We start from the raw sequence: 23077 nt of genomic DNA on the forward strand, positions 1-23077 counted from the left end.
CCACTTTCATCTCTGTCACGTGTCCAGGCCTTGAACCCTTACTGAAAAAAGCTCCATATTATTTGTTCCTCGTAGACCATTGTGTTAATAATCTCCCTTAAAAAGGAAAGGTTAGAGACCAGGTGGTTGTCAACAATAGATAAAGGGGCTCTTAAGGAATGGTGCACCACAGTCTCTTTTAAGGATATATAGGCACAACTCTTCCCAAATAAGCACTGGCAAACTTCCTGGATCCAGTTCATTATTTACCATCCACTACCACCACAGCTACACATAGGAGCTGAGGAGGCATGGATGCATCCCACAAACAGCTATAAACATACCAAAGAGAGCACCCTATCCACTTATTCCGATTTCACAAGTCAAAAATGAGTTCCAGATAACCTATCAAGTTCTACCGCTTTATACAACCTTAGCAAGGCCAGGCCTAGAATACTGCATCCAGTTTTGGTCAACACATTACTTAAAAAAAAGATGTCGAGACTTTGGGAAAAGTGCAAAGAAAAGCAACTAAGATGATTAAAGGCCTAGAGACTGAAACATAAGAAGAACGGTTGTGGGATTCGGGTTTGGCTAGTTTAGAGAAAATAAGGACTAGGAGTGACACGATAGCAGTGTTCCAGTATTTGAGGGGCTGCCACAAAGGGGGGGAGGGGGTCAAACTATTTTCCAAAGCACCAGAGGGCAGGACAAGAAACAATGGATGGAAACTAATCAAAGAGAGAAGCAACCTGGAATTACGGAGGAACTTCCTAAGAGTGAGGACAATTAACCAGTGGAACTACTTGCCTCCAGAAGTTTTGGGTGCTCAATCACTGGAGATTTTTAAGAAGAGACTGGACAGTCACTTGTCTGAAATATTTCCTGCTTGATCAGGGGGTTGGACTAGAAGACCTCCAAGGTCCCTTTCCAGCTCTATTCTGAATTTGAATTTGTAGCCCAGATTGGCCTCTGCCCAATATTGCTTCTGATTCAGAAGAGAGAAAACAGCCATCAAGACTAATAGCCACTAATAACCTAATCATCTTTGAATTAGTTCATTCTTCTCTTAATTAAAGCTATCTGGCCACCATATCTGAACTGTCATCTTTTATTGTCTTCATTTTATAATATTTTATTTCCAGAGAAGACCAAAATACAGCAGTAGAAAAACTCATTTTTATCACTTTTCATGGTTATCATGTCTCCAATATTAGGATACTAGATTGGGTCAGGCTGTAATAGATGGCCATAAAGTTTTCATAAATGATTTCACTATTATTGGAAATTAATAATAGCTACAGGAATATAAGTTTCCGATTGTTGTAAGTCATCAAAACAGTCATCTCCCAACTAATTCAGGAAAGCAGAATCACAAATTCCACAGGCTCCAAGCGCCCTCTTGTGCTCTGAAATGCTGATAACTCTTCAAACAACTTGTTCAAAATATTGAACAAGCAGAACAACCAGGCTAGTGTGGAATAATCTGATTCACCCAAGACCAATTTATCAAATTGGCCTGTTACAATCATAGACCTGTATGGGGATGGGGTACAGCCGTTACAAAGAAGCATAAAAAATCAAAGTATGTAAGTGTATATGTGTATATATAAAATCTATACAGAATTACAAAAAGCTAGTAGATATAAAAGATACATAAATTAGAAGCTAAAGTATATATACAAATTTGAAGCTTTTAAGTGGTCTTCAAGGTAGCCTCATGTACGTATGTGATATAGTATGTGTAGTTTGTAGCCATCCTTAGTAAAGTTAACAGATATTAAATTATTTGTATCATTAGGCTATTTGATTTAACTTTTTAATTAATTTAAGAAATATAAAATTACTTGCGGTATAGTTATGCAGGACATGACTGCTATTGTAAAAGAGTTTTTCAGTCTTTAACAGTAAATATAAATGAAATGCAGACCCACCGTTCTCTCTCTAGAGAAAGGAGGTAGATTCCTTATGGTTGGCAGAAATGGCAGTTCAAGGATACTCATGTTTACAGGGAGAGCTATAATTAAGAAATAGATGCTTTGCCAGCAGAAATCCTCCAGTGTGACCTCCAGCTTCTCAGGTTGGATAGATAGGACCTTGGGCTAGCTGCAGGACCAATAAATGTGGCCTGAGATGGCCTGCAAATCAGGCATCTGAATCAGCAGACAAAGGTCCAGGAGCCAACCCCATATTTACATCAAGTGAAGGCTGAGCTCCAAAGTAACAAAACAGGACTGAAATAGGTAGGAGCAGACATTAAAAGATAGAGGCATCTCTACGGATTGCAAGCTGAAGCATCAATCAGGAAGCAGAAGCATTAGGTAGATAAGTCTGGTTCAGTTACAAAGATTTTCATGGAGGCTGGTGTGTCCTGATTTCTGTTAAGACATGCCAGATGAGCTGTTGGCTCTCTCAGACTGGAATCTCAGTATAGAAATCACTCACACAGTAACTCACACAGTAGTCAAGACATTAAATGTCAAAAGTTAACTTGCCTGGCCTGCTGTGGAGCTAAGCCAGAGATAGGCAGACTTCAGAATGGTGAGGTTTGTATTGTAGTTCATCACACCGTTGTTTAGACTGGATTTGGTATTTTTATCCGCCTATAGAGTCCTGGAATAGGCAGATGTTATTGATGATGATGATGATGGGGAGGGGGAGGAGGAGGTCATCTAGTCCAACCCCCTGCTTGGGCAAGAAACCGGCCTATACCATTTCAGACAAATAGCTGTCCAGTAGTCTATTCTTAAAAACTTCCAGTGTTGGAGCATTCACCACTTCTGGAGGCAGGTTGTTCCACTGATTAATTGTTCTTAACTGTCAGGAAGTTTCTCCTTAGTTCTAGGTTTCTTCTCTCCTTGATTAGTTTCCATGCGTTGCATCTTGTCCTGCCTTCGGGCGCTTTGGAGAATAGCTTGACTCCCTCTTCCTTGTGGCAGCCCCTGAGATATTTTTCTTTGATGGTGTTAAAGGTATTGTCACAGGATGCAGGCTGTTCCAAGTAAAGCTGCCTTTTACAATTGTCTGATGGTGATTTTGTAGGTGCCAATGGCGTTCAGGTGGCACTCCAGATATTTTGGAACCAAAGGCGCCTATTACTATTGGCGCTGTCTTTGCTTTCTTTTGCGACTTCTGTTTTCAGAACTTAGTATTTTGTAATTTTCTCCCAGTTCTTTCTCTTCTATTCTGCTGTCTTTAAGTACTCCAGTGTCCACTCTCCAGACATTTTTTTTGTCTTTCTTTTCAACAGTTCTTAAGTCTGGGGTGTTAGTGGCAGGTGTTTGTTTGAATTCTGAAGATTAGAAGCTGCCCAGGGCTGGTTATAAGATGGGCAGCTATACTGTATAAATGTTTTAAATAAATAAAAGTCCCAGAGCCCCTTAGGTTTTCATTCTCTATTATTTTGTCTATTTTGTGGTCCCACCAGTTCTTATTTGCCGGCAATGATATTTCTTGCAGATATTCCATTGTACTATTGTGGCTATTTTGTTATACTATTGTTTGTACTCAGTCTGTGCAGTCTTCTTTCAGCAATTAACTAGGTGGTTCACTGATTGTTAATATTATTACTGAATATGGAATATGTCCCTGCTGAAAACCTAGGCAAAAGATAAGCACTTATAGGTACCAAATTCTAAACTCAAAAATTTATTTTAAGGTTTGTAATTAAAACAAAGGGACGCGGTGGCTCAGTGGGTTAGGATGCTGAGCTTGTCGATCAGAAGGTCGGCAGTTTGGCGGGTCGAATCCCGAGTGCCGCGTAGCAGAGTGAGCGCCTGTTACTCGTCCCAGCTTCTGCCAACCTAGCAGTTCGAAAGCACGTAAAAATGCAAGTAGAAAAATAGGGACCACTACGGTGGGAAGGTAACAGCGTTCCGTGCGCCTTTGGCGTCTAGTCATGCCGGCCACATGACCACGGAGACGTCCTCGGACAAGCGCTGGCTCTTCGGCTTTGAAACAGAGATGAGCACCGGCCCGTAGAGTCGGAAACGACTAGCACGCATGTGCGGGGGAACCTTTACCTTTACCTTAATTAAAACAAAAATCAAACAAAGCCCCTTTGTACGGATTGATTAAGCCAAGCAGTGTTTCAATACTTAAATGCGGAAAGAGAGGAGTATTAATGCAAGTGTTAAACTGTTAGGGGACAGCTGTCTTTTGCCATTCACCAAAAGATTTTCCTGGAGGTCCTCACCTACCATCTGATTTGATCTATGACAGGGGTGTCCAAACTTTTTTCAAAGAGGGCCAGATTGGATGAAGTGAACATGCTGGAGGGCCGAACATTTTTCCGAACATTCTTTGAACAATTACAATTAAATGCAAATGAATTATTTTATGCCAAGTTAATTGCAAATGGCATACTTTTCATTTTATAACATAAAATCAACTGACAGCTGAGTTTTCACAATGTATTTTAAATAAATTTAAAAAAAAACTTACTGTGTGAGCTGTTACCAGAGAGTCTGACCTTGTCAAACTTACTTTGACAAGGTCAGACTCTCTGGTAACAGCTCACACACTTCCACCACTTCACAAATTCTGCTAGGCCAGGGCCCTACCTACCCCTGTCCAGCTCCCCACATCCCAGCCCATAAAATGGCTGTGAAACACAGAATGCGCGCACATGCACACACACACACACACACACACACACACACACACACACACCCGCCTTTCCCTGGATGTCGCCTTCGCCCAGGGGAGCCAGAGGGCTTCGAAGCCGGGGCAGCTCCGGCGGCAAAGAAGGCGCGCCCTCGCTGCACCGGCACAGACGCCGCGCCAAGCCCGCGGCGGGGGGAGGAGCGTGGCGGTTCGGCCAGACAGGAAAAGGTGCGGGAAGCAGCCGCCGCCTGGTAACGGCACCCGGGCTCACAACGTGGAGGCGGCGAGCAAGCGTGCGCTCAGGGCGAGGCGGCCGCAGTCCGGTGAGGGAAGACCGCCGAGGGTGTGTGCTGGCCGGGCTGCGCTGCTGCCGAGCAAAGCTCGGCCGGGGTGCCCGCTCTGCTCTGCCTGGCGCCAGCTCAGAGACTCTGCCCACCAGGCCCTTCTCCCGCTCAGCCAGGCCAGGCGCGCACCGTCAGCCTCGCTGCACCGGCACAGACGCTGCGCCAAGCCTGGGGCGGGGGGGGAGGAGCGTGGCAGTTCGGCCAGGCAGGAAAAGGTGCGGGAAGCGACCGCCGCCTGGTAATGGTGCCCGGGCTCACAACGTGGAGGCGGTGTAGCGAGGCTGACGGTGCGCGCCTGGCCTGGCTGAGTGGGAGAAGGGCCTGGCAGGCGGAGTCTCTGAGCTGGCGCCAGGCAGAGCAGAGCGGGCGCCCCGGCCGAGCTTCGCTCGGCAGCAGCGCAGCCCGGCCGGCCACTCCCTCGGCGCTCTTCCCTCACTGGACCGCGGCCGCCCCGCCCTGAGCGCACGCTTGCTCACCGCCTCCATGTTGTGAGCCCGGGCGCCGTTACCAGGCGGCGGCCACTTCCTGCACCTTTTCCTGCCTGGCCGAACCGCCACGCGCTCAGCCAGGCCAGGCGCGCACCATCAGCCTCGCTGCACCGGCACAGACGCCGCGCCAAGCCCAGGGCGAGGGGAAGGAGCACGGCGGTTCGGCCAGGCAGCCGGCCCTTCAACCCACCGGAGGAGCGGCAGATCGGCGCGGCCGGAGTCAGGAAAGCCACTAGAAGGGGGAGGGGAGTCACCTCTCCCCGCCGGGGGGGTCGCCCAGCCCGTCCCGGGAGGCTGACATTTCTGCAGCTGAAAAAGTCGTCGGATTCCATGGCGGAAGGTCACCCCCGGGACTCCAGCGCCAGGCAGGGCTGAGAGGGGGAGGGTGGGAGAAAGGGAGGGAAGGAGACAGGGAGGAGAAAGGATGAATGGGGGTAGGGAGGGAAGGAGAAAGAGAGAAGGAAGGAAGGAAGGAAGGAAGAAGAGAGAATGGAGGCAGGAGAGAGGAAGAAGAAAGAGAAAAGAGAGAGAGAGAGAGAGAGAGAGAGAAAGAAAGAAAGAAAGAAAGAAAGAAAGAAAGAAAGAAAGAAAGAAAGAAAGAAAGAAAGAAAGAAAGAAAGAAAGAAAGAAAGAAAGAAAGAAAGAAAGAAATCGGAGGCTTGGACAGACCCCGCTCCAGGCTCCGGGGCCGCCACCACGGAATGCCCAGCCTCGGGGGGGGAATCTTCTGCAGGCGCACCCTGGCCCCCTCCCCTCCCCTCCCTCCCTCCCGTGGCCCATCCCCAAGGTGGCGCCCGCGGGTCCCCGGACTCACAGCATGCAGAGGGCGAAGGCGCCGGCCACGCTCTCGCTGTCGCGCACCAAGAAGCTGCCGGCCCGCCCGGCCCACGCCAGCACCTCCTCGGCCGCTGCCCGGCTCAGGTTCTTGTGGTACCAGAGCGGCCAGCCCGGCACCGCCGGAGCCCCCGCGCCCGGGAGCCCCAGCACCGCCGGAGCCGGAGCCGCCACCATGGGCAGCCGCGGCGTGCAGGGAAGGTGCTCAGCGGGATGGGCGGGCAGGCTGAGACCCCCGCCGGCCACCCCCGCCTCACCCACAGTGCCGCATGGCCCGACCGGAGACCCCCGGCCGCTCAGGGCATGCCCGGCCCAGCGGCTCCTCCTCTGGGCTGTGCTCCGGCCAGGATGAGGGCGCGATCCGCTCTCTGCGTGCTTCCCCTGCACACTGGAGCCACCCCGGGCCCCGAGCAGGCCTGGTGGAGGAGGAGGAGGAGGCGGAGGAAGCCGCGTGGAGCCCCGGAGCCTGGTTGGCAGGGTGGGGGCGGCAGCTGGGCTGGCCTGCGCTTCTTGGGGCGGCCCCTCGGCGGGGGAGGCGAGAGCAGCTCCCGAAGGGGCAGCCCTCAATCAGAAGGGAGGGCCGTGGGAGGGCCGTATTTACATACAGCAGGGAGGGCTGTTGCGGGCCGTATTAAACCGCCCCGCGGGCCGCAAATGGCCCGCGGGCCGGACTTTGGACATGCCTGATCTATGAGATACAATCCCGTTTATCAGCTTCTGAGCGCATTTCCAACTCCACACAGTACCCTACAGGATGGCTAGAAACATCTTGTGCATGAAACATGAGAAGAGACTGTCAATCTTAATAGATGTGTCTTGGCTAAGTAAAGCAATTTTAAGTAGATTTCATATGCCCCACAGAGTTGCAGCACCTTCTCATTAAGAACCAGCTTTCCCATTCGTTGCTTTTGTCTCTAGCTGACAGCATGGCTTCCTTTGTTTTCCAGCATACATGAAACGGCGGCACAGCTCAGTCAGTGACAGCCAGCCTTCAGAATCATCTTCCACTGGAATAGATTACAGCCAGGGGGCCAGCCCACAACCACAGCATCAGCTCAAGAAGCCACGGGTTGTCTTGGCTCCAGAAGAGAAAGAAGCTCTGAAACGAGCCTATCAGCAAAAGCCATACCCATCACCAAAAACTATCGAGGAACTTGCCACACAGCTCAACTTGAAGACCAGCACAGTCATTAATTGGTTCCACAATTATAGGTAGGTAGCTCCAAGTTTTTCCAGGTTTCTGTTCTACTGCAGAACCAGCAGTCTTTGTGCCCTTTTCCTCACAATTGCTTTATTACAGACCAGTTTCAGCTTTGTAGTTCGGCCTGTGTCCAAGAGAAGCAGTGTACAGGTCGTCCTCAGTTTATGACCATTCAGTCAGAGACCATCCCAAGAATGAATGGTGATTATAATCAGTCCTCAGAGTTCAGACCAACACAGCATTCCCATGGTCATGTGATTGTGGCAACCCATTCACACTTACAACCATTTGCCAAGCATCCCACAATCACGTAATCACCATTTGTAACCTTCTCTGCCAGCTTACCCAGAAAAATCAGTGAGGAAAATGGCAGGGAAGGTTGCAGCTTGCTGGGGTAACTCTCCTCCACCCTCACACTCTTCCCCCAGCTCCTCTGACATCACCCTTTACAGGGAGTCCTTGACTTACGACCACAATTGAGCCCAATTGAGGTGTGGCACAGGGAGGATCAGGGAGGGCCTCCAAGCAGTCAGTATAGGTCGGGGTAGGCAACCTTGGCTCTTTTATGACTCATGGACTTCAACTCCCAAAATTCCTAAGCCAGCCATGCTGAGGGGGAAGGGAGAGGTTTCCAAGCTGAGCCATGCTAGCTCAGGAATTCTGGGAGTTGAAGTCCACAAGTCATAAAAGAGCCAAGGTTGCCTACCCCTGACCTATACTGACTGCTTGGAGGCTCTCCCTGATTGTCCCTGTGCCACACCTCAGGCACTCCCTTGTACACCCTCCCTGACCTGCCTAGTGCCTCTTGTGCACAACCTCATACACCCAGTCGATACCGCATCACACCTCTTGGATCATCCCCTTGCGCCCTCTGTGACCTACTCCAGGCCTCTCAGGCACCCAATCCACACCACACCTATCACCACACACACAACACACACCGTGCCTTTAACGCACCCTCGTGCACCTGACCCTTGCTGTGCCTCTCACGTCCCCCACCCACTTCCCTTCCTTTGGGCCTGGGACTTGCAACTTGCTGCATCCCAACTGACCGGTCGTGGGAAGCCAGCAGCAAAGTGCCTCGCCTAACGACCGTGAGATTCAGTTAATGATGGCAAATGGGACTGCAGGGTTGCTGTCACCAAGTGATGCAGTTTTACTTTACAGCTGCATCGCTTAGTGATGGAAATTCTGGTCCCAATTGCTATTGTAAGTCAGGGATTACCTGTGTAGCGATGTACATAATAGGACTTCACTGTTAGATAGCTGTATCAAATTAATGTCTTAATCGCTTTGTGCACCCAGTTAATAAGGTTTAGTTTGAAAAAGCATACTTATAAAATCTACAACTAGCAAATGCTTCCTCTAGAAGAGGCATGTCCTGCCGAGTTAGAAAGAAACATCTCTTTCTAACTAATTGCACTGCAGCTGAAATCACCAAAATAAAGTTTAAGAGTAACAGAGCCGCAAGAGACCTTGGAGGTCTTTTGGTCCAACCTCCTGCTCAGGCAGGAAACCCTATATACCATTTCCTCTTTGAAGAAGGTGGTCTTTTTTTTTCTCATACGCCATTTATGAATTAGGTAGACTGTATCTGAGAAAATGCAATTTAAATCTCAACATGCTTACTTAGGCTGCAGAAAACTCAGGTATTTGGGACGCTCTCGCCAAGACGATAGGACAGTTTGGAAGTCTCCCTTCTGCGATCAGAAGGAGAGCAAGATTGGACTTTGGAGGGGAAAAACTGATCACAGGAAATCCTCTTCTTTCCCTCCAACCAAACTTCTAGGCACGTTTTTCCAACAAGAGACCCTCGGAAAAGGGGAATAATGATTAGGTAGAAGGAGGATAGACACATTCCAGGAGAGACAGTGAATACAGGTAGCCCTTGACTGATGATTACTCATTTAGCCAGTGCTTTTTTTTTTTTGTAAAAGAAAAAGGTGCCGGAACTCACACAGGTCATACAACCCTCCTTGCCTACCCTACAAGGTTCCATTCAAAAAAGGTGCCGGAATTCCGTTCTGAGCGTTCTATGAGGAAAAAAGCCCTGCATTTAGCAGCCAAAAGTTATGACGGTGCTGAAAAAAGTGATTTATGACCGGCCTGCACGGATAGGACCGCTGCAGCGTCCCAACAATTAACACAATCACGATTTGGGTGCTTGTTGCACATTTATGATAGTCCCAACATCACCTGATGCCCATTTGCAACCTTTCCAGCTGGCTTCTGACAAGCCAAATCAATGGGGAAGCCGGCTAGGAAGGTCACAGGTTGTGGTCATGTGATGTCTCACTTAATGACTGCAGCAATTCATTTAATAACCATAGTAAAAAAAGGTGGTAAAATCAGGTATAGTCACATGATGCCTCATTTATTGACTGCGCCGCTTAATGACTGCTCGTTGTGCTCTCTTAAGCTACTCTGAAGCATGTCTTTCCTATTCTTGGAATAGGGAATAGGATGCTGAATTTTTCATAGCCTTGTAACATCTTACATTGGATGTTCCAAGGTGAATGGCAAATTGCTCTATAAATGATCTGTATTAATTTAACTCTGGACTAAAGTTTCCTTAGTGAAATTTTATTTCAGATTCTCTACTAAGGCATGAATCTCCAAGGATGGAGTCTTGCTTAATTCAGTCTCTTGCCTTCAGGATGTACAGGTAGTCCCCAACTTATAACAGTTTATTTAGTGACCATTCAAAGTTACAATGGCACTAAAAAAAAGTGACTTATAACTATTTTTCACACTCAATGACCGTTGCAGCATCCCCACAGTCAGGTGATCAAAATTCAGACGCTTGGCAACTGTCTCATATTTATGATGGTTGCAGCGTCCCAGAGTCCTGTGATCACGTTTTGTGACCTTCTGACAAGCAGAGTCAGTGGGGAAGCCAGATTCACTTAACAACTGTGGTAAGCAAGGTTGTAAAATGAGGCAAAACTCACTTAAAAATGTCTCAATTAGCAAAAGACGTTTTGGGCTCAATTGAAGTCGTACGTCGAGGACTACCTATACAGCCTTGTTGCCCTCAAGATTGCACGGGTAGCCCCTGTTGAACTGTAAATGTTAATATGGCAGAATCAGGGAGTTACTGAATACACGGAGAAGATACATTATTAACTGTATTAAATAAATTCAGTTCCAGTTAATGCCAATTTCGCTTTTATCCTGACTTTACCCCAAAAGCTTTTGTGTCCCCCTCACCCAGAAAGGTTGCCTGTCTTCCTCTCAGCCTGATGGTGGAATTGTCCCAGATACACCCATTTGATGTCCTTGGGGGAAGTGCCAGGTGCAACCAGTGGGTGACACTCCTTTCTCACCTGTTTCTTTCAGGTCACGTATTCGTCGAGAGCTGTTTATTGAAGAAATCCAAGCTGGAGGCCAGAGCCAGGCTGGGTCGAGTGACTCTCCTTCAGCTAGAAGCAGCCGGGCAGTTCACAGCTCTGAAGGAGACAGTTGTGATGGGGTGGACACAGAAGGCCCATCTGATACAAAACAAGGCAGCCTGGAAGCAGATGAGTACAGCAATGCAACCATGAAGTCTCAGGGAGGGCGAGCAGCGTCAGCTTTCGAAGCAAGGGAAGAGGCACTGCGAGACGCCGGATCTTCGGAGAAAACGGAGACATTCCAGTTGGGAATGGAGAGCTTGGAAGACACGGATGACGAGGGAAGGCTCAAAGCACCACGTCGGGGTTCTCCCCTGAGCTCTCAACATTCAGGAGAAACTCTGGAGGCCAGGCCCAACTGTGCTCCAGAAGAGGATGCCTCTACCTCAGTCCTTGCAGGGCAGAGCTCCTGCAAGCCCAGGGGAGAAAGTGTGGAGAAAGTGCCCATTGTGCCAAGTACCAGTTCCACGCTGGCCACCGCCAGCTCTCAGAAATCCAACTCACTCAAGAGCTTGTTCAGTTTTTCTGAGGCAGCGTGCTCCAAGAACACACGGGACAACACCTTGAGGAAAAAGAAGGCAGCAAATTTGAACAGTATAATCCACCGTTTGGAGAAGGCTGCAAGTCGAGAGGAGCCCGTTGAATGGGAGTTTTGAGATTAAGCTCACCCAGCTCCACAGGGCTGGGGAAGTTAAAACTTGGACCTCTTGTCGGTTTCTATTGTGTCCCGCACTTACCGCCCTGCAGGCCACGGGGCAAAAAATGCCATAGGCCAAGGTGCATATAGAGAACAAAAAGGAGTGTTTAAGCCCAGTTTTATGTTTGTGTTTTCAAGGAAGAAAACTGAAACTTGTCCAGCTTTTTGTACCCTGAAGTGTTTCTATTAATTGCCCTAAAGTGATTTCCACAGTTTCTGAGGAAGAAAAAAAACTCATACAGCTTTTGCCTTCTGCCCTCCTCTTTGGTGTGGGCTTTAAAACAAAAATATATATACAAACAAGAAAAAAAAATTAAACCCACATATTTAAAAGGGGGGCTTTTTATCAGCCATCTAATGGCTAAACAGAGCGATAATAATACACTATTATCTTCTTTAACCAGGAAAACAAAAAGATGGGAGGGGAGATTTTTTGAGATTAAAAAAAAAAGTTGTTTTGTAGCTCTTCAGTTGCCACTAAGAGATTGCACAGTCAACCCGACTCTAAACACACTAGTTTGAATTCCTAAATATTTTCAAGAAAGAGTATTGTTCGAAACTTGGGGTTTAAAAGAAAACGCATTTACTCCATGTATTTTTTAAACAGACAAAAAAATAGACACATCAGGAAAACATCTTAATTTGTGGTAGCTGACTTCAGTGTTTTTCTTGTTAAGTGGAATAGAAAATTGACTTGTAGTGCACATTGTTTCATAGCTTTAACTGATTCTAGTCTCTTTGTTGGCTGGAATTTGTTTAATACACTCCATTTTAGGCCAAATCAGGACAGAAAAAAGAAGAAAAAATCTGAAATCTAGGTATTTTATAATCTGCTTTTTAACCTCTAACCACAGAGCACGCGGATCAGACCTCATTCTGGGAGGTGTGGGAGACAGCTTGGAAGAGGGATGTACTTGATCGGTTCAGATTAATTTGCATTATGCCAGCCTTGCCAACAAGTCCATATAAGTTACTAGTCCTCAACCCATCTGATTGCACATGCCACATTAATCATTGACCTATGTGATCTGGAAGTGGGGGGAAAAACCACCAACTTTTTGAAAGAAAAAATAAATTACATGGGCATCTGGAAGCAGTCCTTAACACACCCCAGGCAATCAGGTGGGTGACATAAGGATAATGTGCTAAACAAAATACACTGTGTGGGGGTTTTTTGACGGAGAGGGGATTGGTTGGCAAGAAAGATGAATGTGTTCACCTGGCATCAGTTTCAAAAAGAGTGTGGTGGTGCATTGAGAAGCCTTACCCAACCAGATGAGTTTCCATCCTCCAAAGCTGGCAATAGTTCACAGGACAACATTACTGGGGCTGATTACGATCTGGGGCTTGCCTGGTATTTCATCAGCCATTCTGCTATTCTGGTCTCACTCCAGAAAATAAGGGTAACCGTTTCAGCCTCTTTGGAGTACCGTTAAGCACTCCTAAATGATTATCCATGGTCCCATGGCATATACTGGTTAGTAAAAGAGAGTAGCGGGCCTAGAGGAAGGGTACGTAGCCCTCGATTATCACAGTGTCAAACTACAGAATGGCTAACCAAAGCACACAACAGGAACTGTTCTCCTCTCCCAAAATTTAGCTCTTCCTGTTGTTTTATGACAGCCACAGAGCCGATCAAAGTACAGCATCGATTTTCCAAATTGTCTCCAGCTCCTCCTGTTGTCTATGTGTATATGCGTGAGCATAGAAGTGTATGGAGGAATGAGTGTGCGTATGTGTGTGTGCATGTGTGCAATTTTATACGTTGGTATTTTCTTACGTACTTGTGCACGCTTAGAGTGCATTACTGCCACCTTTTTTCAATAAGCTGTTTTATCAGTTATGGCTTCTACAAATTCGCTGATTTAGATTCCTTTATTGCCATATCTTTAAAACTAACAATAGATGATTTTGGTGTGTATGTATGGGTATGAATATGCATGTGTGTGTATATGTATATGTATATGTATATATATATATACACATACACACACTCATACATGCATATAATTATATTATTTTTGGCTTATTTATAGGTGCTGTATTTTATTATCTGATTACTAGGAAAGGCCGAAAGGGGCAAATATTCTTTAGAGGGATAGACTGCCGGCAGTATTGGGTTTAATTTACAAGATGTAGTTGTCAAACTGTATATTATTGACAGATTTTTTTTTTGGGAGGGCCGTATTGTGTATCATGGAAAACTGCTTAGGTCAACATCTTTTGATGACACTTTAATGGTGCATTCATGACTTATGTTCTAATTAATATTTACTTTTATGATATTGTGGGAGGGGATGGGGAAGAGACATTCTGACTTTAAAAGATATATTCCCAATATTACACCTCAATGTAGTTGTATTAATTGGTCACTAAGTCTGTTTTGGGGAGGGGACAGTGCTGTAAAATGTGAAATCACCTTCCCTGTGTATTCTTTTTCTTTATTTAAAAAAAAACAAATTAGGTTTTTACCATGTCTTCAATATGCAACAGCAGCACTTAGTTCAAGTCTTCACAAAATTAAGAGTTCGGTAGCTTTAACAACAGCAACAACAAAAAAATGCCTTTTCATGGTCCAGAACAAAAGCTCCAGGAGGCTTGAAGGCAGGTTCGTTTTTCCCCACTTTTTGCTATTAATTTTATAGTTTCTTGGCTGTTTGGGGGATATGAAATATTATCTTTCAGATGCACAAAGAGCTCTTATTATGACTTGAAGGTGCAAATCTGCACAAATATAAGCAAGATTAGGGACAGATTCTGGCTTGAGAATCAATAATGGGACAGCCACACTTTCCCTTTAAGAACAGTTTGTCTCAAGCTTGGCAACTTGAAGACACGTGGACTTCAGCTCCCAGAATTCTCCAGTCAGCATACTGGCTAAGGAATTCTGGGAGTTGAAGTCCACACATCTGCAAGTCGCCAAGCTTGAGAAACAAACACTGTTTTGGAGCACCTTGAGATCTTAAGGCCTGCTGCTGAGGGTGTTTCTTTTGGGCTTTGGCAGGATCTTCCTAGAAAATTGACTTTAGAATGCTTGCGACAGCTGCCACCCATCAGGTCCCAGTACAGTCAGTTAGAGCATGTGACATGGCTTCCAACTAAAGGCCTGCCTTCCACGTACCATGAGAAATTCCCACTTCCTTTGCAAAACCGGAAGCAGCTCTTCATTCTCTGACAACATTTAAAAAACACTTGCCTTTCTTCACTTCCGTTAGACTTTAGCTTCCCAGCAGGCAAAGGATTTGTTTTTAGCCTTCCAGTGTCTGTATATTTCTTTAGGCAACGGAGCACTATCCCATTCTGGTTTATTGTCTTCCTCTTCAGTACTTTTCAGTCTGTTCAGTTCAGTTAGCCATTGAAGTGAAGACCTCCCTCTTCCCTCAGTTTCATTCTATCAATATACTGGGTGCCTCTTCTCCATAACCCATGGAGAGCTATCACTAACGTGACACAGGGCAGCCTAGCACTTGAGGTTCTGCCATTTGCCCTAATAAGCAATATTTAAGTGCCTTGGGAAAAAGAAATATTCTCCTGTCTTTCATGTGATTTCCCAACCAGATATGCTTGGATTTTAGCAAAGAAATGACAAATTCAGATTTACCCTTTCTTTTCAATTTGGGGCAGTACTTCCTGCCAAAAGCAGAGGGGCGTCGTTTCATTCTTCCCCAAGGGAAAAGCCTGCTCTAGAACGTGCAGCTTATTGCAACCAGTAATGGTTGCAGAGTTTAAGCCAGCTAGATAAGTGAAAAGGTGGCACTGCTCTGCCCATAGCTGCACATTCGATTCAGGAAGTTTCTGGAGATTTAATTAATTTGGCACTTTAATAATATTTGGGTTCTCTTGATCATTTCTGTCCTCAGTTTTGAAAGGAGAGGCGGTAATTGAGAGAATCAGGGTGGCCAACGTTTCTCAAAAATCCATTATCTTATAAACGAGGATGCCGTTAGTTATCCCAGTGTTGGTCTTAATAGTTTGACTACCCTCTAGGCCTAGTATGGTAGGACTCTACTTTCTATGGGTAGATTTAGCTCTATTGGAGATTTCTGCCCTACAGAGTGAACGACGAGTTGTGGTAGCTTGCCTGATGCTGTGCTTTCTGACTGAGGTTTAGGAGGAGGGTGCCATTTGGGAGTTTTCTTTGAGTCTCTCTGAAAAGATTTAGCTCCTGATCCTGGTGGTCTTCAGCTATTGGCTGGCAATTCTGTGAGTTCTTGAAGTACACTGGATGGTGGGAGGCTATTTGATGCCTAGAACAAGAGAACTATAATGAAGAAGAGAGCAACATTCTATAAATGTATATTTTCTAATTCTGTCCCTTAAATTGTACAAGTACAGTTAAAATAATTGGGTGAAGATTTACTCCACCTAAAGCAATCAGCCAGACCCTTCTCAGTCTTCTCTTGTTAGAAGGATTTGGGCTTGTGTGCATGCTCTGTTGCCCGCTGCAGCCCCACTGCCCATTTGGTCCACAGTACACTGTGAAGACTGACACGTTAGTCCACTTGTAAGTTAAATCACTCCTCACTTCCACATGTATACACATTTTTGCAACTAGTGGATAGGGTGACTGCATTTCTAACTAGACTTTCTGCAGCCTGGATCACAAGTTATGATGTTGATTGGTTAGTTGGGACAGGGTTGTTTGTTTTGGACTTATTTTGTGCAGACCCAGCCAGTGATGGTTGATTAGATTTATTAAATTAAAGATTTAATAGATTAAACCATTTTGAAACAGCCCACAGCATAGCATAATGTACAATCTCTTTCTGTGTTTTTGAAGGCTCTTGGTGTGTATCCATCTATCTTCCAGACACTCAAGAAATAGGGTTTTTCAGATTGATCCAGAAAACTGTTCTTTTACTGAGGACTGTGATGAGAATATCTGTAACGCTAGGCAGTTTTCTTTGAAAAAGCAGCTCATCCCATCTACCTCTCCTTCAGTGCATATATGCTCCATTCAGTAAAAGCTGTAGCCCTGCCTAGCACCCCAGCTTAAACCAGTGCTCTGTCCAAGAAAATAGCCAAAATCCTCAGCAACATGCTGTCATTCCATGGCTGGTTGACGTGCAGTAGTATTTCTGCCACAGATAGTTTGGAAACTGCTTCTCGTGAGCTTTGCTCATCGCATTTCACTTTAGAGATTTATATTAATTTCACAGCCCTCTTTTGAAGCCCCATTTAGCCACAAGGTTTCAGTCAGTTGTCAGTAGATGGTACATCTTTCAATTTGCCTACAAGGGGGAAGAGCAGTCACCAGTCGGAGTAGCCAGGGGACCCCAGCTTTTCTCTTCCAAAGAGATTTTTTTTCAGTTGCCTTTCAGCCTTCAAGTAACAAGGAGAATGACTGAGCAACCTTCCTCTCAACACTGTCACCGAGATAGGTACTGTGGAAAGGAACTCCTTTATTTCCACATTGCTCTGTTTCCCTTTGAGGAGGGATTATTGTAATGCAGCCTTCCAACCAACACAGCAGCAGCTTTGGATTTCTTAGAGTTTATTTGAAATAGGAAAATTGCAACCTGCATTGAATTGAAGTTACAATTAAATTGGCACAGGAGTATCAGCGCCCCTCTTGGGATCATTTGAGTTCTTCCTATAGTCTCTGGTGTCGGAGAGTAGTTGACGTAAATGCATTTATCTGAAGAGGGAAGGAAATTAGCTTGCAGTCTTGAGAAGCCAGACTGACTTACTGACTCACAAGGAGACACTTCAGCTTGATCTTTCAATCATTAAGCTTAGCAGAGGAGAACAATTACGTACAATGACTTTGTTCTCATGATACATTGAAGCAGAAAGTTGCCAACCACATTTTGATGAAAACACTCCATGGATTTGATTTATAGTTCTCTGTGTTATGCAACCCTCCAAAACTGAATTAATCCTGTAAAACACGCATTATGGTAAATGTTGGGCAGGCACGGCCTATTTTTGATCATGGGGAACTAGAAGGATAGTGTTGGAAAGCTGGAATCTTATTTGTACAGAATTATCCAAATAAATTAAGTTGGGAATTCTCACTTACAAGCTATGACTATTAAATCTGGCTGCAAAATCTCCAGACAACCACTAGATAACAACAGAAGCCATTGGTGACTTTAGAAAATAAATAAGAACTTTTGTATCTCTGCTGCCATCTGGAGGTCATCTGGATTTTTGTGGTCCGTGTGTGGAAGCCTTAGTATAAAATGTCCAGTTAACTATGCTTTTCTAGTCTGTGACTGAAAAGCCAATGATGCCACAGTGTCATCCAAGTTAAAGAACTTTTACAAAAGAAACTACTGATATTAAATTTCAGTTTGCTATTTCAGTATGTAGAAATGCTGCCATTTAAAATAAAGCAATAATTTGTGGTTTTGACAGGTAGCAGAGCACTGTTATTTTAAACATTGTGGTGTGTGTGGATGTAAGAATAGTTTAAAATTAATCCTTAAATGTGCAGCTCCAAATAAGAACTGAGAAAGCCACATAGAAAAACAGTTCTAGGAACAGAAATTCAGATACCATAGTTAAAGTGCCTCGGCTACTTAAGATCAGCATTTTCCAACTTGGCGTCTTCCAGATGTGTTCGGACTGATAACTGCAATTCCAACCTATCTGGAAGATACCACTTTGGAGAAGGCTGCTTAAATGAGTAGGTTTTGCTTTCCCTTATGTACCAGTCATTTTCAAAATCAGAGAGATGGGTCTTAAATCCTTACAAAAACTCTTGAAGTTGTTTAAGTTTTTAAAGACTTGTTTTAAACATTTGGCTCCTGCTGCGGGCAATGATGATTAATGTTGGATTACAATCTAGGGTCACTTCTGTGGGGGAGGGGCCAAAGAGGGGCCAGATTCATTCAGGACTGGACTGTTTGTGTTCAGGTTCTTTATGAAACATTGCCATGGAAGCATCTTTTTTTTTCAAAATGGGATTTCCACACATACAGTGGTACTTCGGTACTCATTGTTAATTGATTCTGGGAGGTATGTGTACCAAAAACAATGAGTACCAAACAAATTTTTCCCATAAGGAATTATATAGTGAATCACAAGGCAGCTGACACCAACAACATTCTAGCTTGTGTGTTGAGTACCAAGCAAACGGAGTACTGGGGGGGGGGAAATCATGTCAAAATGCATCGAGTACCAAATTTGAAAGCTGTTGAGTACCAAGGTACCACTGTACATGCCTACTTGTTTTAGTCTGAATCCACCTTCCTCAATTGTACACTTCCAGGTATGAGAATTATCTTTTAAACTAGAATATATTTCAGCCCTATTCCTCCAGATAGCAAAGCCAACCATATTGAGTTGGAGCCATGTAGAAAGGAGTCTTCCATTAACAAAACAGATATTCTGTATTTTACAACAGAGCACTATAAATAGAAAAATTCAAAAGTGAAATGTTTATAGAAGCAATCTCCAACAAGCAAGGACATGAAATCTGTTACAACCTTTGAATTATTGAAGTGTAGGCATTTTTAGATAGATGCTATTCTTTTTCTTCCTCTTCACTTTCTCAGACTGTGAAATGAGCCCTCTGTTCCATTAGGCTTTATTGAATGCTCCTAGATCAGCCTTTTCCAACTTGGCGTTCCTGCAGTTCCTGTATGGTGCCTGAGGACTACAATTCTAAGCATCAGGAGGGATCATCCCAGCACAAGTTGAAGGGCTTCAGGATGTGAGAGGTTGCCCAAGCTCAGGTGCATTGAATATCTGGCAGAGCTGGATTGTAGCAATTGCCCCAATCAGGAGCAGATTGCTTCCTTGGACTACCTCTCTTATCTGCTATACTAGCAGAATAGTGTAACTCTTTCTATTATTAGTTTTTCTCTTCTTTTTCACAATTTCCTCTCTTTCTGCTGCTTTGTAGTGCATCCATCACTAATCCCTTGTTCTGGTTTTTTTTTAAATTAAAAAAAAAAGATGCGTGGAACAATCTCCTGAAGTAAGGCAGAGTGAATTTTGAAAATCTCACCCACTTTTTTTTAATGACAATAAGCTTTTTGAGACAATTCCTGGGTACTAAGGCTCTTTCATGCAGTTAATTGGTGATTAATTAATAAACCATCTGAAAATTGCCTCTCTTCTGAGAACCCACAATTCTTTGTCACAAGCAAAATGCAAAGAAGGTCCAGGGAAAATAAGGTCCTCGACACAGATTGACTGTGGCCTCATTTTCTTTTGGGGGGTGGGTGGGGGGAATGGTATCTACAGCATCAGGAGGTCTCTCTGTAAATAGGATGCAAATTAGCTTCAAAAGATTTATCAATAGCTTGATTTTCACTCCAGTGGAAATAGGTTTGGTTTATGATGATACACTATAAAAGGACTAGGTGTGGGTGTCTTAATACAGGAATTTATTTTTGGTTTTTTTGTTTGCATCATAGATGATTTTTGTATATTACTTGTTTGCATGACATCTTTATTGGTCTTGCTATGCTGTAAAGACCTATAAACTGCAGATCCATTTAGCATGTGGATGGACACACCTGGTTGGCCATGGTGAGAATCTGGATAAGGGAACCTAAAGGTATCATGCTGTGTCACTTATCCAAGAGTAAACCCCATTGAAACCAGAAGGGCTAACTAATAAGTAACCATAAATAAGACGACAATATCAACCTTAAGACTGCAAAAGTGTTCATTTGAAAGCTTGTGATCAGAGCACCTGGCAAAGCATTGATTCTTCAGCCCTCAGTGAGCCTAGTAGTCCACAAAAGTGTTCTGGAATCTTTAAAAAAAAAAAAACCTCCCCAAATGCACTGAACGTAGCTAATACTTTAGGCAGAATGTGATAAATTGATAACTTGTGCTAAGTAATAAATTAATATATTGACTAAATCAAAAGATACTACTCTTCCTTTATCCTTAAAAAAACACGTTCAAGGATCTGATAGAACAATGACAATCTTTAATGTTCTTTTTGACTGTGCAGCTCTTGAATTCAAAAGCAGAAATGTATTCCGGGCACAGTACAGGACCACTCTGTAATCCCTTAAAGTAGCCACATGTTTTTGTGAGTTTGTCTTGCTGGTTCCTAGACCTCCCTTATGTTAGCAGCCTATTGCTCTGCTGAGCACCCATAGTCTTCAACCAGAAAGATATTGGACGGCTGTTCTAGATAATTCTAATTACACTTACAACTTATTGGTGATTCGACATACTAGATAATCAGTAGAAAAACTGCAGGAATATTAATTGAACCTTGTTCAGATATTGTACCTCGCTGCCCATCATCATTCAGCATTCTATCTCAGTCATGTTCTTTGGGCTTGATGAAGATTGGAGTCCAAAGAGCTGTTCCTATTCCTCAGATCATCTATCCTTTTATTGCTTGTAAAAGAGTAATGCAACCAGGAGCCTAGATCATCCCTTTCTCTCTCAAAAGAAAAGAATCTGTATTTTCCAGAGATCAAAGGCTTGCTTTGGCTAAATTGAGCATTAAGAGCCAAGATACATCCTACGTCCTCTGTGTAACTCGAGAAGAGCTGAGCTGGAATCAGCATCCCTTGTTTTCATACCTGCAAAACTTTAAATGATAGAAATGCCTATAAAGTGAATAAATGTTAATTGAATGAACTTGTCCCCTTGTTCTTCAAAGGTAAGGGAGAATAACTGTTAATTCTGAGCATGCTAAAGTGTAAACCATCTGTTGTTTGGCACATGGTGGCCAAAGGAAGGATTGTGCCATAACCACTTAGCATTGGTTTCCTTAAGACAAAATGATGTGTTCATAGGTCTTTGCTTTAGACTTTGCTTCCTAGAAATTGGGCATTGATTTCCATCAGGGTGTAATATGGCCCTGTACAATTAAAAACCTGGGTCAGGGCACATGTCCAAGTCCACCTCTGAGGCAAGGATGCTTTGCTTTACAATTGCCACAAAGTTTCTCTCTTATGCTCTTCTCCTTTTGTCCCTTCAGCTTGTCACATCTTCCTCAAGTTTCATTCTGTTCCATGTTACATTTTTTTGTTAGACATTCTTGACAAAACCAGAAGGGTTTTCTTCTTGCTTACTTTCCCCTCAGAACTTCATTTCCACTCCCTAAATCACCTTTATACATTCTCTTTCACTTCTGGATGAAAAGCTCTTCACAGAGCTCCAATCAATAAACAAGAGAGGCACTTAGAGTGGTGGTGATCAAATTATAATTTGCTAGCCCTCATCCACTCACATAAACACTTTGGAGTACCTCATTGCAGAATTCCTTTTCCTGATAATCCTGCAATAGTATTGCTAGAAAAACACAATGGCAGCAGTCTAATAATCATCCACATCCAGAGAGTAACCTCTGTCTACCAAAGCATTAACTTCAACTCCTGGGTCTTTCATATTGGAGCACTCAAGAGAAGCTCATTCCAGTTTAACTGGGACTTCTTCAAATAAAACAAATGCCTCGGATTTCCTGTCCCATTTAGCACTTACAAGTGGTTTGATTTTTATTCAACTGTCTCACAAGCATGTGTCTATGTAAAGCATAATGACCATGAAGTTGTTTTGCCGTAATATTCTTGGCTGCAGACCGTCTGCAGACACTCTCATCTGAATGAGTTCATCTGCATAAATCACAAATGAACTATGGATATGAGCTTCAGTCAAGACCCATAGACTCTTGTATATCTGGGTTGTTTGTAAATATGTATTTTTAAAAACAAAAATTATTTAAAGATATTTTGGGCTGAAAAGTTTCAAAGGATAAGAAAATGGAAGCACGAACGCATGAGAATCCAAGGCAGACTTATGAGACATTTGAAGGGCTCTCAGCCTCCTTGAGCCTAGGGAGTGAATCCATGAACAGGCATTTTCCCCGTTCCCAAAATGTATTGAGATTGGGAAGAAAAGAAAAAAAAACCCTTCCCCTCTGAAAGACAGCTTTCCTCTACCAAGATTAGTCTTAAACCTCTGTGTGGTTTCCACCCTGAGTTTGCGAGTTGTCTTTTTTTGCATGACTTTTGAGAATCCCCATGATGCTAACTATGGGGTTGTCTTGGCAGCATGGACCATACTACCGTACATTAGTGGTGTTCATTGAGTGACCTCTCCTACTGGTTTTCTTCTCTTTGTTTTAAGAGTAGTGCATTCACTGTTAGTTGACGCTGAGCTGGATTCTGTGGTACAGCAATGGCAAGCCATCTAGGGTTCTCCAGGGTTGGAGGTTACGGTTCCCACAGTAGCTTGCCATTGCTTATGCTATCGGGGCTGATGGGTATCGAAATCCAGAGCATCAGGAGGGCATGTGGTTGCCTATCCTTGTGCATGGCAATGTTCAACGTAGTCCCCAAGGTGACCTGAGGTGCCGACTGAATGTTCTTCAAGGCTGCATCTTAATCCTGTTTTGGGATTTGTTAGAAAAGGGGCAGTCAGAGAGGGTAGCGGGACTTAAACCTTAGAAGCAAAAATAGACATAATAATGGATCTCAAAGCAACCATTTGTATGTCTTTCTTCCCACCATGGTAGCTTCATGCTTCACCCTTTAATGGTTATTAGGTACACCACTCTGCCTAATGATTAGCTGGCCATAAAGATCCTTTGCACACTTACAGTGATGTGATTG

The 23077-nt window shown here is 44.3% G+C and overlaps 1 protein-coding gene across 2 annotated transcripts in view; it reads left to right on the plus strand.

The window, feature by feature from the left end:
- Positions 1-23077, plus strand: part of CUX1 (cut like homeobox 1) — a 358099-nt gene that overhangs the window by 301766 nt on the left and 33256 nt on the right. Inside the window, exons 23-24 of one of the 2 annotated variants that reach the window (XM_083350661.1) lie at positions 7198-7462; positions 10791-13272. The exons of the other annotated variant lie outside the window; for it this stretch is intronic. Of the exons in view, the coding sequence (XP_083206787.1) occupies positions 7198-7462; positions 10791-11499 (974 nt within the window). The 3' untranslated portion in view covers positions 11500-13272. Of the gene's footprint in view, positions 1-7197; positions 7463-10790; positions 13273-23077 lie in introns of those variants that run through there. 2 annotated transcript variants of the gene reach the window in all.

This window comes from Vipera ursinii (assembly GCF_947247035.1).
Source record: "Vipera ursinii genome assembly, chromosome: 1".
NCBI classification, from domain to species: Eukaryota; Metazoa; Chordata; class Lepidosauria; order Squamata; family Viperidae; genus Vipera; species Vipera ursinii.